Below are 18320 nucleotides of genomic sequence, written 5' to 3'. Positions count from 1 at the left end.
AGTTTTCTGTACAGGTGAAACTCTTAGTTCGATTGAAATTTTGATTGAAGTTATTATAATCAATGAGTCTATTGACAGTGTTAGATAAGAGGGAAGTTTTTAAAATTTATTTTTTCAGGTAATTAACTTAACTTGATAAGACTTGATGTGGGAAAAAGAAAGATGTTAGAAAATTAGGGTAAGGTGGTCTTACGTGAGGGTAGTCATTACCAAGAAGGACTTGCGGATTGATAAAAAAAAAAAATTATTGAGATACATTGGCCACTGGACTGAACTATTTTTTTGTTTCATTGACTATTACTAGAATAATGTTTACACAATGAAGGCTTGCATAACATCCCTGTAACACATAGGCCCTCATTCTGACCCTGGCGGTCGGCGGAGAGACGGCGGTCGGACCGCGAACAGACCGGCGGTATTAAAAATGGCATTCTGACCGCGGCGGTCCCCGCCGCGACCGACCGCTACTTCTCCACTCCGACCGCCACGGCGGTCATGACCGCGGGGCTGGAGTTTGCGCACTCCGGCCCGGCGGTCGTCCCAAGACCGCCAAGGGTATTATGACCCTGCCTACCGCCGCGGTTTCTTGCGGGCGGGAACCGCCGTGCGAACCATGGCGGTAAGCACTATCGGGGCCAGGGAATTCCTTCCCTGGCACTGATAGGGGTCTCCCCCACCCCCCACTACCCACCCGAGTCCTCCCCCCACACCCTCCACCCCCCTGCCACCCCCCAGAGGTGGTACGAACCCCCTCCCCACCCCCACCCCGACATGCACATACATGTACCCCGACATGCACACACCCCCAACATGCACATATACACACCCCCTACACACACATACACAACGGGGACACATACCCGCACACATACATGCCGACATGCGCACCTGCCGAACAGCACACATTACCCATAGACACAGCAGCACCCCCCGCCCGCATACACGCACTCACACACCCCCTCTACACACTCACACGCACACCCCCATGCACGCCCACATCACACAACACCCACCCACCCCCTCCCCTCACGGACGATCAACTTACCTTGTGCGTTGGTCCTCCGGGAGGCGACGGGAGCCATAGGGACGTGACCGCCAACAGAAGACCGCCAACAGAAGACCGCCACACAGAAATGTGGGTCGTAATTCTGTGGGCGGTGTTCTGCTGGCGTGGCGGTGGAGGTTGACCAGTCTCCACTTTCCCGCCGACCGCCAGTGTGGCTGCTGGCGGTTTTCCGGCGGAACGCTCCCAGCGGTCAGAATGCGCACAGCGGCACACCGCCGCGGTCGGCGGTCTTCACCGCGGCGGTAACTCAGCGGTCTTGCGAAAAGACCGCCAAGGTCAGAATGAGGGCCATAGTGTTCATGTGACAGTACCTAAAACAGATGCTGATAAAAGGACGAACAATGGAGTCACCTTCTTGATTCCTGTGCTTGGAGCTTTGAGCACTTTTTCAGCTACAGTTCTGAACTTGTTTTTACCAGATGACAAATTTTCTGGCTTTGCTTCCAAGCGTAAATTGGTTTATGTTACATATTTCAAGTCTCTGTTATTAAAAAAGTGAAACATGTATCACTCTAAGAAGGATACTATAGTAACCTTTCTAGGAATATCAACAGCTGGGTGAGGTTCTGTTTTCTTACAGTGCATGAGTTAGTCATCCGCCCAGAGTCATGCCTCAAGTCGCTGCAGTAATTCTCTGACTGAGCCCCTTTTTAATAAACCACAACAACTATGGCTATTTTGAATTTGAGAAACACAGGCGCCATCTTTCGTTATTCTGAATTTTTCTTCTACAGCAGGTAATTTCATACGCATAGCACAAAGTTAAACTACGGTAAATACCATCTACTTCAAAATGCAGATTAACTTACTGATAAAGTCTTTCAAGTTAATACTAGATGGAGCTCTTTTTTATTGATCAATACAGTTTAGAAGAAACTTCGCAATCTCACCAAATAGTTCCATGATATCCATGAGAAGAAAACAAGACAGTGGAAGCGTGCCCACTCCAAGTTCTTCAGGCATATCCTATTTATTCACATTAATCGAATCCAGTTTTTTCTTAGTGCATATTTTCTTCAGAGTAGTCAGACGGAAAATCAGGGGCAATAAATGGATTTGTTCCTCTGTGAGACCATCTGATCTTTTATCGTAACCTATATTTTTTGTACAGAACGGGATGAACTGTAGCAATGTAATCACTGATGGTACAAATGTATCTACACCCGGTGGTAATGTTCCAAGAGTGGTTCCTCTTGAAATCGGTGGTATTAAGCCACTAGCTCGAATTTCCATTTACTGCCATATTCAAGGACTGGTGCTGTAAAGAGGCCACTGAAATTGACTTGTCTTTTAATGCTATGAATAGTTATGGACTACATATGTCTGAAGAAAAATAATCTAATCTAACCTTTTCTAGAAGAAAAATAATCTAAACGAAGGCCTATTTTTCATCAGCATTTTTATCATCATTTGTTTTAATATTTAAACAGTTTATGCATATTTACTAGAGAGAATGCTAAGAACAAGTGATACCTCATCTTGGGAAATAGTATCATTGTTATTATAAGATCTGAAATTGTTATTCCTTCTTCACAGTATTGACTCTTTCAAACTTGTCAGCATTGGAAAAGGATTTGGGAGAAAAGTCTGGATGTATTGTCTAGGAGATCCAGGATAACTTCCGCAAGGCTGTCTAGTAGCTGACGGCGGTGCTGCAATTCTATAGTTTCCAAATCCTCTATTTGAGATCATCTTTTTGCTAATGGAGCTAATGCAATCATCTGTGGCAATGCAATCTCTGTCAGGATGTCCATACCAGAAGCCTTTAATGTGTATGGAAAATATGTGAGGGAATCGGTTGCCTTTGAGTGGAACTGCAGCCTTTATTACCCATATTTCAATGGAGTTGCAGCTTTTTTACCACCTGTAACCTCTCCAAGGGCATTTGTTGGCTCCAGTCAGTGTTTTTATAGTCTGTCTGCAAGGATATTTGGCAATTCACAGCAATACTTCAAATGTTCAGGTTCTTGCATTGTAAACTATTACGTAATGTATGCAGTCACTATTGTTTTTATTGAGGATGCCAGTTGCTATGTCTGTGTATCTAAATAACTCAGAAAATTCTGTGTTTAAAAACTGAATTACAACCACAATGTCCCTTTCACTGAAGTCTTTTGATAACATTTCATGAGATAGATTAGTTACTGATCTTCGCGGACAGCAATTAATAAAATGTTTCAGAGCATGGTTTTGAATTTTCCAAAAGATACTTTAACAACTGCATAGAATTTGCTTCTACCCCTGCCCGGAGCACCTACTGAGTAAGCCCAGCTTTCAATATTCAAAGGGCATGGTCTTGAGGCATGCCCTAGGGGCAGTACCCGTGCCCCAGTACTTACTGACATTGACTTGGGTGTGGGTACAAAAGGCACCCTCCAGAAGTAATTGTGCTGTGATCAACCACATGCTGTGCGAAGTGCTCCTGTGTCCGGAAACTTCTGCACATAACCCATGGACATGCCCAACATCTGTATATCGAGGTTGGTAATACTGACCGACCATGACATTGTATGATTGCATCAAAACCTATCACTACTTTGTAAGGTGAATGTATAATTAATATTCTTAACTCCACGCATACCAATCTTGTGAAGTACGTACAAGTGGAATTAAGAATAACTGTTACAGACATACCCTACAATGAAGTGGTAGGCTGAAGTAGTGGATGCAATATATCTCATAAAATATAGTGACCCACCACCCAGCAACACTACTCAAAGGGCACAGTTTTGTGGCATTTCCACCTGTGTCCATTAACCTAGCATCCAATAAATGATGAGCATGATTAGCATCCTTCAGCAACAACCTTTACTCAGTACCCAAACCAATGCTCCTGCTGGGCTCATTTTATTCCGGGGCTCAGCTCCCGGGTCCCAAGATGGCTGCTAATACTTCCTGGTTGAAGTGTTGACAGCCAATCAGATCTCTGCACAAGATCGGAAAGGGTCGGGAATCCTTCACGTCCGTATATATGCTAATTTTTTCCCCTTCATTTCTCATTAACTACTGAATGGATTTACACCAAAAGAAAAAAGGTCGCTTTCTGGACCAGGACATACCTTTTTGCCAAATTTGGTGTAATTCCGTCTAGTAGTTTTGGTGCTATTTCTGTTCAAAATCCCTATGGAAAAATGAATGGGGAAAACGTGTTTTGGGACCCCTCTTTTTCTTTGCCCCACCTGGACGGATCACCCCAAAACTTCCCAGACGGCAGCTGACGTGACTGGCAAATTTTTGGGGAAAGTTTTGTGACGGTTTGTCAAGCAGCGTCAAAGCTATATGCAAGCAAATGAATGCTTTTTATATAGAAACTAAGTCCTAAATATAACTACCTAGCGGTCGCCACTAGGTTTTATATATATATATGTTTTCTTACCGTGATCAAGACTGCGATAGTCGAAATGTGTTGGTGGTGATGATAGGTTGTTTTGGAATATATTAAAGAATTATACAAAGTCTTTTGGAGTGCTGCGCTTTGTTTTTGGAAGAAAATTAAATGTAGGGAATTGGTCCATCTCCGACTAAAGCACCAGCTGTGGAGCGCGCCATGATAGGAGTGTTTGGTTTGGATATATATATGTACACACGCACACACACACACACATATATACCGTGTCACAGTGAGCAAGTCTCAAGAGTTGAAACGTGTTGGTGGTTGCTATTCTTATCAATAAATCTGCCTAAAGGAACTTTGGAGTGCGGTAAATTACTTTTTGGACACAAAATATATTTCAAGGGTGGTCTCCTTTGTTACTGGCACCAGCAGCTGAGTGAGCCTTTAAGAAAATGACTCTGACCATTTGGATAAAAAAAAAAATATATATATATATGTATATATATATATATGTATAAAACTCAGAAGTGGTCGCCACTGGATAGTTATAGTTAGGATTGTGTTTCTATAGGAAATACATTTTTTGTGTTGCTAATAACTTTGGCGCAGTTTGACAAATCTCCACAAAACTTTCCAAAAAAGTGCTCTTTTTTGCCTAGTTTGCGCAAGGAAAATTTTGGGGTGAACCGTCAAGCAGGGGCCGAGAGAAAAGGAAGGTCCCAAAACGTGTTTTCCCCATTCATTTTCTCTTATGAACTTTAGACACAGTTACACACAGTTACAGCCTAAAATGCAATTTGGATTTACACCAAATTTGGCAGAAACCTAGATCGAGGTCCGGAAAGAGTGTGTTTTGATGCAAATCCATAAAGTAGTTTTAGAGTAATTAATGAAAAATAAACTTTGTATATCTAGGGACATAGAGGCTACGCAGATCTAGACGGATCTCAAACTGAGATCTGATTGGCCGTCTCTACTTCAACTAGGAAGTGGTGGCAGCCATCTTACAACTCGGGACCAGGTCCCAAGGCCTAAAAATAGTTTTAAAAAAGACACAAGGAGGCAGGGTAGGAATACCTTGACCCCCATAGACCTCGTGGTGGAGTCCAAGAGGGACCAAGAGTGACCCCACCTGGGGCCAAAAACTTTTTTTGTAATATTGCTCAAATTCACAGAGAATCCCTGAATCTGCAGCAATACTGAAACAACAATAAGCACAGTCTTTTGCGTTTGTTTTTTCAAGCTCTCCCGGGTGACCAAATATGTAAAGGGGAGGACACATGGCTGTCCCTCCCGGGCGGATTTCGGCTCCACATCCCCAATTACCAGGGCCTGGCTGCTTTTCAAAAAGGGGAGGAGGGCACGCGTCCCGCTCTCCATGCTGATTTCAGCCTAAGTGTCCCGATCCCCCCAGGGCCTGGCTGCTTCTCCCTATTTGCAAGTTAGGCCGGCCCACAGGGGATGGAGTCCATGGGCTGAAATTGACCCGTGGAGGGGGTTTGCATGGCTGCCTCCTCCTTTTCATATCTAAGATGCACACAGAGCCAATATCAGACTGGGGAGGAGGCACATGACCCCCTCATCCATAAATATAGTGCTGGACCCCACAGGAGGGGCCCCAAAGGCCACAATCTCCCAGGGAAGGAGGCCACATGCCCCCTCTCCTAAAAAAATATGCCGAGCCCTGGGGGAAGGTGTACTCAGGGCCGAAACCAGCAGAGGGAGGGGGGTGGCTGCGTGCCTCCTCCCCTTAGTTTTAATTATAGTCCCTGGGGGATGAGGTCCCTAGGGCCTGTGAAAGCTCAGGAAGAGGGCTGTGCTGCCCCCATCTCCTTTGATTTTAATAGTGGCCCTTTGGAATGGGGACTAAGTAGGCAAATTCCCCCCTCTCCACTTTAAAATATATATGGCCCAGGGCATGGCTCCTCAGAGCTGCAATAGGTTTGGGCAGGGGAGCCATAAGGCCCCCCTCTCCATCAGGGTTCTGGGGTGGCCAAAGCCAGGCTGTATGGCCAGCCCTTTGCCACACACGGCGGTTGGCTGACTTTGGGAGTTTGGTGAAAGAGCCTGGCCACAGGCCAGTCCTTGTGGCCATGCAGGGGGTTGGATCAACAAAGGGTAATGAAATATTGCTTTATGTTAAAAAAAAACTAGAAACCCTAGAAATTCACTGAACAAACCAAAGGTTAAAATAATGCTATAGTTAGGTGACATGTTCAGTTTTAAACCCTAAAAACCTCTGGCAAAGCAGCTAAACAAATAAAATGTGAGAGTAATAAAAAAGAGAAAATAAACAGTTTAGGGTCATAATAGTTCTTTTCCTGTTTCTCCCTTGGCCAAAAAACAGAGGGGCATAGAAGACAAAAACAGCAAACAGACAGCAATTAAGAAAAAGGGAAGTGGGCAGGAAAACGGCCTTGCAGTAGAGGGCAGATGGGAAGAAAAAAAGGCAGGGAAATGAGTCCCCTTTAGTTTATAAAAATGAAGGGTTGGGTAAGAGATATTTCAGTGGAATCAAGCCAGGGAAAATGAAGAAACAAAGAAGCAGGTGAGTTGGTATAGGAGACTTGGGAGGTTTCCACCTCCTTTTCAAAAGGTGAAGAGAAAAATAACCACTAAGGAATGAATGAGAAGAAGGAGTTGAGGTAGGAGAGAGGCAGTAGGAAAAAAGAGGATGAGTAACGCGAGAGGGATACTAAGCTAAAGGGAGTTTCAATGATTGTTCCACTATGATGGGAATAAAAAAATGGGGACATTAGTGTATCAAGCAAGGAGGATCGGTGAGAAAGGAAAATAAGGATTTATGTGACGCTTTAAGAGAACCAAACGTGTAGGATTCAGTTTCGAGATAAAAGGCAATCAAATAATTGAATCCCAACATTTGGTCCATGCGATCTGTCTTGAAATTTTCATTTCAACTGGTTAGAAGAAATGTATTACCAGTTTGTAATTCTATAAGTTTTTTGGTTGAAAAACAAACTTGAACTTAAGACGAGGAAATAATATTACGGTTCTTATAGGTAGAAAACTCTACTTGAGTGCTGGTCTTGCAAAGCAGGGTGCATTTTATCCTGCAATAGTGGGGCCTGTGAAATGAGCGAGACAAATCCTTCGACAAATTTACAACGTCAGTGCCATGCAACATTTATAAATTGTATTCTACTGTAGACACCATCGTTGAAAAAATAAAGTTATCAATAAAGAAGAGTTTCAAAGCTAGGGTACCTAAAACACTAAAGAGCTTGCAGACGTCTTCGAGTTACCAGTAAAGGCATCACAAAATGGGGTTGTTTGTCTAAAGAAAAGGAGATTTAGGGGGCATTTGTTTATGAAACGTTCAAAGAAGGATTTGCCACGTGATATATTAGTTTACAGAACAATTTACAGACCGACAACTGTATTTATTGTTGGTTGGTGGTTAATAAGCCCGAAAGCCGAAGAGACAATAAATGTGATATAACTGTATTTTTACACTGAGAACAATTATATTTTGGAATGGGGTCCCTGTAGATTGGATTCTAGAAATATGTATAGGTTTGGCTGAATTTGGGACGTGGCTTCACAAGTACTATTTGTACGTCTTGTACTCAAGATTTTTCTGAACATTAAGTATGGATTTTGGATGGGGTATTATTGTCATAACTCTAAGAAACTGTATTGACTAAGGTCTAAACACAAAGGCTCCGAGCCACAGAGGTATTTATGTGTGAGAGACGTAGTCCAACAGGAGTACTCGTTTGCAAACGTTTACGTCTCTTTGTGGATCAGCCCTAAAATAACAACTCCCTCGTAGGAAAAGTGCAAAGAAGGCGAACTCCTTTCGAATTGTACTAATTGCATATGAATATTTCCTATTTGAATTTTCTTCCCATTTTAGATTTTTTAGGTCAATCCACAAAGAGTACATAAAAAAGGACTCGAGGAGCACTAATTTACATACTCTTGCATACCTTTGTGAAGTGGCCCCAGGATTTTGTGTAGTCTTGCAATGTATCATCCTTGGGAAAATGTCAGTAATTTAGATTTACGTTTGAAAGACATTTCAACATCTTTCAATTACAATAGTTAAGCAGATATGGAATGGTATTTGGGTGGGTGGAGTGATATATAGAGTATAGCTATCTTCATAGATGGAAGACCAGTGACTGGTTTTCGCTGGATAGATAAAAAAAAATGCCTGGGTTAATCAGTGACCAGGAGGTGGTATTCGGACATATGGAGAACTGGATAGAACCATGTCATCATAGGTGAGTAGAAAAGCTGACAGACTTGTACAAAATATATAGAGGGCTGACTTAATGAATATATGAATTGCGCGATGAAGAGTTCTATAGAAATTGATAGGTTTCTGTATGGATGCATGGGACTGTAGATGAAGTGATGCATGAAGAAAAGAAATGTTCAGTTACAGGATATTTGATTGATGTGGGAATGATCTATAGAGTGTTGGAAAGTTGCTGGATAGCTATAATGGTTTACGGGTAGATGTATAGGGGGATGGACCATGAAAAGGGTGGGTACACAAGCTAATTAATGAATGGTACATGGATCGATGTTTGATGGAGTAACAGATGGTTGGATATACAGGGATAGGTGAGTGAATGAATGAGTCGATCGATATTCTATGAATGGAAAGATTGGAAGTTAACTGAAAGGATGGGTGGGAGGCTGTACGGATATCTCGATGAACTGATGACTGGGTTTCAGAGATAAAACATTGACAAATGTGTGTAATCTTACATCAATGCATAAACAGATAAAAAGCCACATGGATGGGTGGGTTGTAAGACAGGTGGTGGATAGAGGGGTGAATTTAGAAGTGACAAATGCGAACACATAACGATGGACAGCAGAGTGATTGCATGGATAAATGGCAGAATTCTTCAACATGTGGGATTTTTGAATCATGACTGGCTGGACAGCTGGCTGCGCAGCTACCATTAAGAGTTAGTGGATCGGTAGGTTGATTACATTAGCTAGTTTGTGAAGTGACAGTTCATTAAATGATGCCATGTAGATTAGAATAATTATTTAAATATGAGCACTGATGAGCGGACAGAGAAATGAGGGTCAGCAACCCTATGTTTCCATATAGTGGTTATGGCTTTTCTTATAAACAAATGGTGGCAGTGTTATGAATTTGTTCTGTTATGTTTGTAATTGGAACTCTGGGAGTAAACATTGGCATTAAAAGACCCGAACAGAGACAAAGGGCCTCAGTACCACCTTGACGGAGGGAATTAGTCCATCCCAAATGTGACGGATATCCCGCCCGCTGCATTACAAGTTCCATTATATCCTATGGAACTTGTAAAACGGCGGACGGGATTTCTGTCACTTTTGGGATGGAGTAATCCCCTCCGCCAAGGTCGTAAACAGGCCCAAAGTCTTGTAACTAATATATAGCACTTCCACCCAAACACATGCATGCACTTGTGAACATTCACACTGCCCGCTATGCTTTTGCATGTGATTCTTAGCATCTCCTGGGTATCACTAGGATATATATCAGACTGTTTCTGTGAAAGTGTTGACCCATCGCAGTTGAATGATACATTTGCAAGTGTTTCTGCGAGAATTTTCATTAATTTTAGGGGCACAATAACGTATGAATAAAGCAACAGAGAATGACAAGTAATTGGATGGAAATCCCTTTTAAGAAAGATGATTGGCTGGAAACTGACCTATCACAGAATGATCTATCTTCCTAACTTGTCTTCTGTCAGGGCAGCTGTGCCCCTCCACTCCCCCCCCCCCAGGTCATTGGTGTCCCCTTATCTTTAGCAAACTGACTACCACCCTTGCTTGCCAGTGGTTTCCAACACCAGTGATGGACTGCAAAGAAAGGATACACACTGCACCTTTGTACATCTAAACTAATTATAAACATGCATGTGACAGAAATAATGAAACGGATGAAAGAGGCAGGCAAACTTTTCGTATTTTAATTGCAGGGTGGTAGATACAGCAGACTGGAAAAAGCAAATGAATGTAAAAAGATCTCAGGAGCTTTAAGATACTGCCACCGTGCGTTCCTGTATAACACCTTTTTGTGTTAGGCACATGTGAGAGAAGGCCAAAATCCATTGGCAGAATAATGGAGGGAGGATTGTTTTTGAAAAATTAAGACCAGGATCATTATCTCCCCACCCAGGACGAATTAAACTCATTGAAATACAATTTTCCAGATAACAATTACCCGCCAAATTGATGAAAGATTTCTCGTTGATAGACATGGCTACCAATTCCATTCCATACCTGAGATTGACAGTTTCATGATGTTACATATTTAGTTTTCTTCTGAATACCACTTGGTTTATCTTCAAAATATTGCTTTGTTCATCTTAATGTATACCAGAGACTGTCATTGTGAACCGCTTAATATATAAGGGGCTCAGGGAAAACCAATAAAATGTGACAACGGAAAGTCACAGAGTTTTGTTAGTGCATTTTCCCAAACTGTAGCTTGCCAAATGTGAACACCCATCATTACAATGATGCCAGGCGCTGGATACAACGTACGTAGGGTGTGTGGGCCTTGCAAAGGCACCAATGTGCTACTGCTCATTGGTGTCAGCTCCATAACAAAGTGAAAGCCCCTTTCGATTTCCCAGGAGTGGGCTTGGTGGCAGTATTTTGTGGCTCCGGGTACTTGGTGAGTTTAAGAAACCTGTAAGATGAAAGATCAAAGAAAATAGAAGTGTGTTGAGTGAAGAAGCTGTGTCAAAGTCCAGAATGAAAGCAGGAGGCCAGAAAAGATGTGAAGGATATTATTGCAGGTACTGTTTCTATGGCCATAAATTGTATCCTTATGCTGTAAAATCATTGTAAAAATTATAGGCATAGTCCCCTTCATTCTCAGTCACTGTCCTTCGCTTAGAAAAAAGCAAACAAAGCCTCAACCTGATTTGGGGCTTCTTTCTTATGTTTTACCAATCTTCGGCTTGTGTCTGTTAGACATTCACCTGGTGTGTGGCAGGTGACCTGCTGTTCCCATACGCAAGCTGACATCCGGTTCTCTCTTGTGCACAGCAAAATGTTTACCATAACCAACGGCGCTCACTGCTGGGGCTATGGACAATTAAACATCTCCAAAAACAGAGAAGTCCACTTGGCCTAGTAGCTTCTTTCCCTTGATTGTCCTTCTTGCCAAGACAGGGCAAGTCAGCATTCCTGCTGGCATGTCTTCTCTCATAAAGGCAACAGGCAATAGTAACGCTGATTCACATTTCATCTAATAAATTCCCACATCTATGACACTGTCTTACACAACTTTCAATTAGCACGAATTACAAAAATGAACCCTAAAAACATGTCATTGTGAATTACCTTCAAGCTCCTAGGCCCAAAGTGCAAGGTTTCTCAAATATATTCTTCAGTTTTAAGCTACTTGCATGAGACAAAGTGAGCATTTTTCACTGTCTTTTTATGCTTGAAGCATAAAACCTAGTGCCAAGCTTACTTAACATAGTGCCATTTGTACATGTTTTAGGACACTGGGTTCTTCGAAAAACCTATGGTCCAAGAGGCTTCCTCCACTTAAAGTTTGCGAGGAAAACTGTTTGAACATATAGCACAGTGTGTGATGGAATCTACCTAGACGTGTTTAAAACAGGTGTATTCATCTGTTAATCACTTAAACATGTTCATGTCTTTGGACCCCGTTGTTAAAGTTTCATACATATTGCACACATAGCCATGACCAGCATTACAGATAAAGTATTGACATGCTCAATGACGATATACAGCCATTTTGAGATATGTCATCAAATTTACATCACTTGCATTTTTATTACCTGCCCCGTCAATGCAGGAAATTGAATTCTGATAAACTGATAATTTACCACCGATAACGCTGAGATCAGGTATGTATGCACAAATGTATAGAAACATATATTAAGTAAGCCAAGGACTGCTAAATGCACCCGTGGTATGCCAGATCAACACTGCAAACACTTCATTCTTTAAAAAAATGTTGACACCAAGTTGCAGCTAGAAGATTACTCTTCAGCCACTGCTGGCTTCCACACCTGAGCTGAGGCACCAACTTTTTTTGCAGAAAACTTTGGCCTTGGGGGAGCAATCAAAGGCGTTGCTGTAGATTCTTGCTTTGCAAGCATGGGATATCCACCGGGCGCACTGGATTCATATGATGAGGTGGCTGCATTTGACTGGAACGAAGGCTGCTGGTTATAGGTGGGTTCTGAGTACAGTGATGCTGCCTGGTAGTTAGCACTGGGAGCATGGTTGACCACTCTTGCAGGCTGAGCTTGTTTTAATGGCGGCAAGAAGTTAGACTTTCCTGGCTGCTTTGGGGCAAGGTCGCTCTTGGCATCTGAAGGAGGTTGAAAAGTAAACAATGAGGCATTGAGTTGGTATGGCTGATGCTTCATGACATCCAAAGCATTGAGTGCCTTTTTGGGCTTTTTCTTGATGTTTTTGGAGGTTGTGTTTGCAGATAAAGGCTGAGATTTGCTGGCTGCTAAAGGATACAATGGAGACTGTGTGGGGTTATAAGCCAAAGGTGGAGGAGCACGAACATTGGATGAATACTTCCAAGATGGTGGCAAAGATGGCGTCGGGGAAGATGCACGTGCCATGTTGGCTTGCACAGTTTCAGAGTCCACCACAAACTTTTCCATTCGAGACTGCCTCTTGGCAAACAATTCCGCTCCTCTGCCTTGCAATGCTGGCATCTCAAATGAAGGTCCCACTCCCCCGGCAAGTGCCACATTTCCCAACGGCATGGTCGGTGGTGTTTTAGGAGTGTGAGTTGTTTGGTTTACTATTTCTGCAGCTTGGGGTCCCCTGTGATCCATATGATGAGTGTCTGGGGGCTGGTAAGAATGAGTAGCAGGCTTTGCTATGTTAACAGGCACTATGGTGTTTACCTGAGAAATATGTGTAGTTGGGAAGGGAGGAGCTGCTGATGACGTCATAGAGGGGGGTGCCCAAACTGCTGCGACTGGTGTTGTAGGTGCTGGAGAAGATTTAGCTGCAGGCTTTGGTGCAACTGGTGGTGGGTTCTTTTGTTTTGCTGCCTGGGCCTGCATGAAATTACAAGCCTCTGCTCCCAAGCTTAAATAGTCTTCTTCAGGTCCTGATTCATTGCCTAGTCCTGTACCTCGTTTCCCTTCCCTGGTTTGAACAAGTGACAATAAGGCAGGGTTGGGGTCCACCTTTGGCGGCTCTTTGAAAGTAAACATAGGCTTTGCTGTACTTCTTTTCTTTGCATCTTGCAGTATGCCTGTTTTTTTTGCTGGGACGGATATCCTTTCATCCCTTGATGCAATCTGTTCCATCGACTCGTAAGGAGACCAGACATTTGGTTGGGCAATACCGGCTACGGGAGATGACACCTTATACAATGGCTCTGGCAGAGGGCTGATTGAGGAATAAGGAGGTGGTGTCTGCCGATCTGAGAAGGGGCTAGTCACATTCCTGGTTGGTGAGAATGGCACAGCTGCTCGGTTCTGCACCCCGCCGAAGGGCTTGGCAGACCTGTTTGAAGAAGACAATCTGTGCACCTCACTAGACTGAAAAGAAGAAGTAGCCTCTTGGGTTCCGCTGATGCCATTTTGCACCCTAGCCTGACTGTGACTCACTTCTATGTAGCTTTTACTCACACAGCTCTGGGTTCTTGTTGATTCAGAGTGCTGTGACTGGTGGGCCACAACTTGTTTGACACTTTCGGCCATGTTGGAATCTGTTGAGTCCTGCATTAGTTTATTCATGTCCTCCTGCTCTGCAGTGATTTCATCCATTCTCTGCTTCCTCCTGGCAAACATGAGGGCTCCTTTGCCCTTGGTCTCTGGCAGACTCTCCATCGTGGCCTCACCTTTTGACTTTTCAACCTCCAATAAACCAGTGTCCCAATCAAAAGTTACAATCTGGGCCTTCTTCTCAGGATCAGAGAAGAAATCCTCATCTATTTCTGATTCGCTGGTTCCAAGTAGAGTAAGCTCATACGTGTTCCCCTCGTCTCCCTCGTTGTCCTCCTCGTCAGGCTCCTCTGGTTCTAGCTCCCCTGTGCCGTAACTCACTAGTGTGTACTTCTTTGCCCTCTGGCGTCGTTTCTTGAACATCAACACCCCCTTGGAGCTGGGAGTGGGTGCTTGCGTCAGAAGAAGGGCAATGCTCTTACATTTAGACTTTGCTTCTTTTACCTTCTTCTCTGAGAGGCTCTCGCTGCGCCGGAGCCCTAGGAAAAGGAACAGAGTAAACATTCTTGTTATACGGTTCTGCAGTGCAATATTCTAAGAGCATTGTGGTAAGACGCTAGCAAACAATCCTCAACTATAAAACCCTAATTCTTGGACACACTGTTCTCTTGCAACATGATCTTTGCTTATTTTATTCGAGCTTTAGCCTAGGTCTTTGGCTCTCATACTTCCATGGTCATAAGGTTGTAACCCAAAAAGTGAGGTGTCATTTTCTCAAAACATGCTATAATTCTGCTGCATACATATATTTCTCTCTAATGTTTCCATTTATGCCAGCACTTTTTGTTTCTGTAGGCCAGGGGGTGGAACGTATGTCCTCTCTTTATTACTGGTTTCCTTTCATGTTCCCATGTTTTCTTTCTTGACTTTCTTTTACCTATTGGCCTTTGTTAGTCACCTCTCATTGGGAGCCCAACCTGTCAACATCATGATAGGACCGGATTGCGGGTCAGCGCCATTGGTTGATAACCACCATTACAGCATTGTTTTATGGTTGTGCTGTACCGCGGTCGTTGTGGTGTCGTCTGTTTTGTTGTGCCTTGTTATGTTTCTGTAGTGGTGTTATTTTGTTTGGTGCTCTGTTTTTATGTTATGTTTTGTTGGGCTTTGTAATTCATATAGAGATGTCAGCAAAGGCTGCTATTTTTGTAGCCAAAAGCAATGCATGTTTTTAAGGTTCCCCTATTAAGAGCTGCTACAGCTCTTCAACTATTTACGGCACCGGTCAGCCCAGAACTGTGGCACACACCTGTCTTAAATTATCACTTGCAGTGATCACTTTATGTCAGGCGGTCCTATTTTGCCCAATGTGGCTTGAAGTTTTCACTTTTATCACTGTTACCTCAGAAAAGTGGTGCTGGCTCAAATAGCAGGACGTACTGAAATACTGACACGTGACATGATTAAACTTGGTCTATTTGTGCACAACACTGAAACATTAATGGGAGTCGAAAACCGTAAGGCTCTCGAATCCCGATAAACACGAGTAATCTGCATAGTTAACATGAAATCGCGGCAATATCTCATGTCATAGTCCCAGAGGGACACTCGTGTATCTATCAGTAGGAACACTGGTTGACCCGTAAATCAACAGAGAAAACCACAGCTGGGCACTGAAGATTGCCTTTTTATTCTACGCTGCCCGCCCCTCCTCCGTAATTATGCAGCGCGATTCATTTAGCTTTTGTTAAGTAATAAAAGGGCTTCAGACAGGTCAAAGCCAAGCGCAATTTGTTACAGAAACAGATTTGTTTATGGGCTAGTGTTTTGTGGCTCTCTGCTGCCCTGCTTTAGTGCGTCAGGCGTTGTTAACCTTTGACCCGCGTGAGTGCGCACTTGGGACGCGAACAATCACCGACTGAATCAGTCAGGGCCGTTTACTTTGGTTGATGCTTTTGTTAGATGCATCCAAACCAACCATGGAGCAACCAAGTATCAAGAAGGTTTCCAATTGAAGAAGTTGCTCGTGAAAGAGTTGGTGGAAGAACTAATTTCAAGCTTCACCACCTCTCTACTCTCTTCTTCTGTTCCGCCGGAAGTGGAAGTGTGCATGATCAGGTGTGTAATAGTGGGTCCCCGTCTAGTGGCAAGGCTTACATTATCACCCAGGCGTCACCCACCTCAAACCCCCGCATACAAATCGGACTCCTGCTATCAGCGAGCAGCAGCCACACTCAGGGCCACTGGAAATATGTGGCAGGAGAGGGCAAAATTACATGGCACGTTCAGTAAACTATGCAGCAAAAAAATGGCAAATTATGCGGCACAATGTGGCACATTTTGTAATAATATTATTTCATCATTTTTAAAATTGGCAACACTGCTTGAACATTGGTTACACTTTATTAGTGCCAGATTAACACCCAAATAAAGTAATAATCAAGAGAAGGGTGACCATTCCAGTTTTGCAAAGGGCCTTCGAGCGCACTACAACATGTGTTGCTGCATTTTTAGTAACTTTTGAACCGTTTGAGCTAGAAATAATTGGAGATTATGAGGTAGATGATGGATTATGTGGCAAATCTATAACTATGCAAAAATCGCCACACAAATGCGTAATTCCAGTGGCCCTGCCCATAAGTGGCCAAGAAGAGTGCATTAAACAAAACACTAATGGCCTTATTCACATGAAACTTTAAATACATGCCCCGTAGACCTGACCCCTTGATTAACATAGATGTATGCAGTGTCAATGATTCATAAAACCCTACAGAATTATTCAATTTTTTTTTCTGCAGTGTGGACAGGTGTATACGTAGTACAAATGGACCAGAGCACATTTATTTAATCTCTTTTTTCTCAGCATAGAGAAAACCCTACTCTTACACTCTCCATTGAACAATATAGACATCCAATTTAATTTTCCAACCTGGAAAGGCACTTAATCCTGTCTCCTTACTGGGTAGTTTTACATATATTTCCAAGTGGGAAACAGCCTGAAAAAACTTGCCTCTAGCCCTACAAACTTGTGCACATCCAAAAAAAAATTCTGGACAACTGCCCAGGAGCACCTCCGGCCCCACCTCTGGTTAGATATTTCTTTCAAAAACTACTGGATTGTCCGAAAATGGTCAGTAGAACTTCATCAGGTCCTACACTTGCTAGAATCCCTCTTCCCCACCAAGGTGGGACTGGCTGAATCCAGCATCAAGCATCTCACCAGGAGACTGGAAGGGTGTGGGGCCGCTTTTGCTATTGAGATGCTGCTTTTCAGCAGTGCAGCAGTTTTTTTTTATCGGCACTACAGAGTTCCTTGTATAGCCAGCGGTTTTCAGTTAACAATAAAAGTGCCAAGATCGCTCTGGTGATTAATGGACCTGCTGGAGAAAGACTTTGTCTAGTGGCAGTTTTGACTCTTCTAATGTAGTGCAGGGGGTTAACTTGCCTGCTGCAAATAACGTATACTATGCAGATCACAGAACAGTATTTTATGTGCAGTGGCCAGTAGGATACTGTTTTTGTCATAAAGATCCTTTTGTTACTGTGCAGTTCATAAATTACAATCATAATCTAGCACAGTGAGATATGAACTGCCATTAAAAAGCTTCACACAAAGTGCATAGTGCGGGTTAACAGTTTTTTCCCCCTAGTCTTTGATTCTCCTAATTTTGCTAAAAAATATTTGTGTAGAAATAAATTGTTAATAGTAAAGTCAACCCTAACCACTGTGTTACATTCTGAATCCTGAGTGTATGCTTCTCCTGACCAAGCACTCTTTAAAAATTCCTACCAGTATGGAAGACGTGTGAATCCTTCACATTTTAGACCGCTCTGTCTTGTCATTTCCTATGCACTGATTTACATACGTATGATTAATTGTCTCTGTTATATGTGTGATGTAAAGTACTCCAAACCCCTAAGCTGGTACGAGAGGCTCCATAAAACAAATGAGATGCACATGAGAGACAGGGGCAATGGAGTGATGAAAGGCACTCTGATGGTGAGGGAAGCCTTAGAGAGCCTCAAATAAAGATTTCTGTATCCTGGTGCACAGTAAGGGCATCATTTATTATGCTTCAAAAACGAATACAAATGAATATATAATAAAAATGTGTTGTAGAATGTACTGTTTTAGCCATTTTCACCAATTTTTTTTTGAGGGGGAGAACCTCCCAATCCCAAGCACCATTGTAGCGTTCAGGCTCGCTCACTCTGCACCCTTTGGGGCTGGTCTGACAACATTTGCCAGGACTGCTTT

At 43.0% G+C, this 18320-nt stretch overlaps 1 protein-coding gene across 1 annotated transcript in view; it reads right to left on the bottom strand.

The window, feature by feature from the left end:
* Nucleotides 1-18320, bottom strand: part of SYNPO2 (synaptopodin 2) — a 613295-nt gene that overhangs the window by 129806 nt on the left and 465169 nt on the right. The window contains exon 4 of the mRNA XM_069230164.1: nt 12431-14601. Coding sequence (XP_069086265.1) covers nt 12431-14601 — 2171 coding nt within the window. The remainder of the gene's footprint in view (nt 1-12430; nt 14602-18320) is intronic.

The sequence above is a fragment of the Pleurodeles waltl genome, chromosome 1_1 (genome assembly GCF_031143425.1).
Source record: "Pleurodeles waltl isolate 20211129_DDA chromosome 1_1, aPleWal1.hap1.20221129, whole genome shotgun sequence".
NCBI lineage: Eukaryota > Metazoa > Chordata > Amphibia > Caudata > Salamandridae > Pleurodeles > Pleurodeles waltl.
Note: the sequence above shows the minus strand (reverse complement) of the source record. Positions and strands in the feature narration are given on the sequence as shown.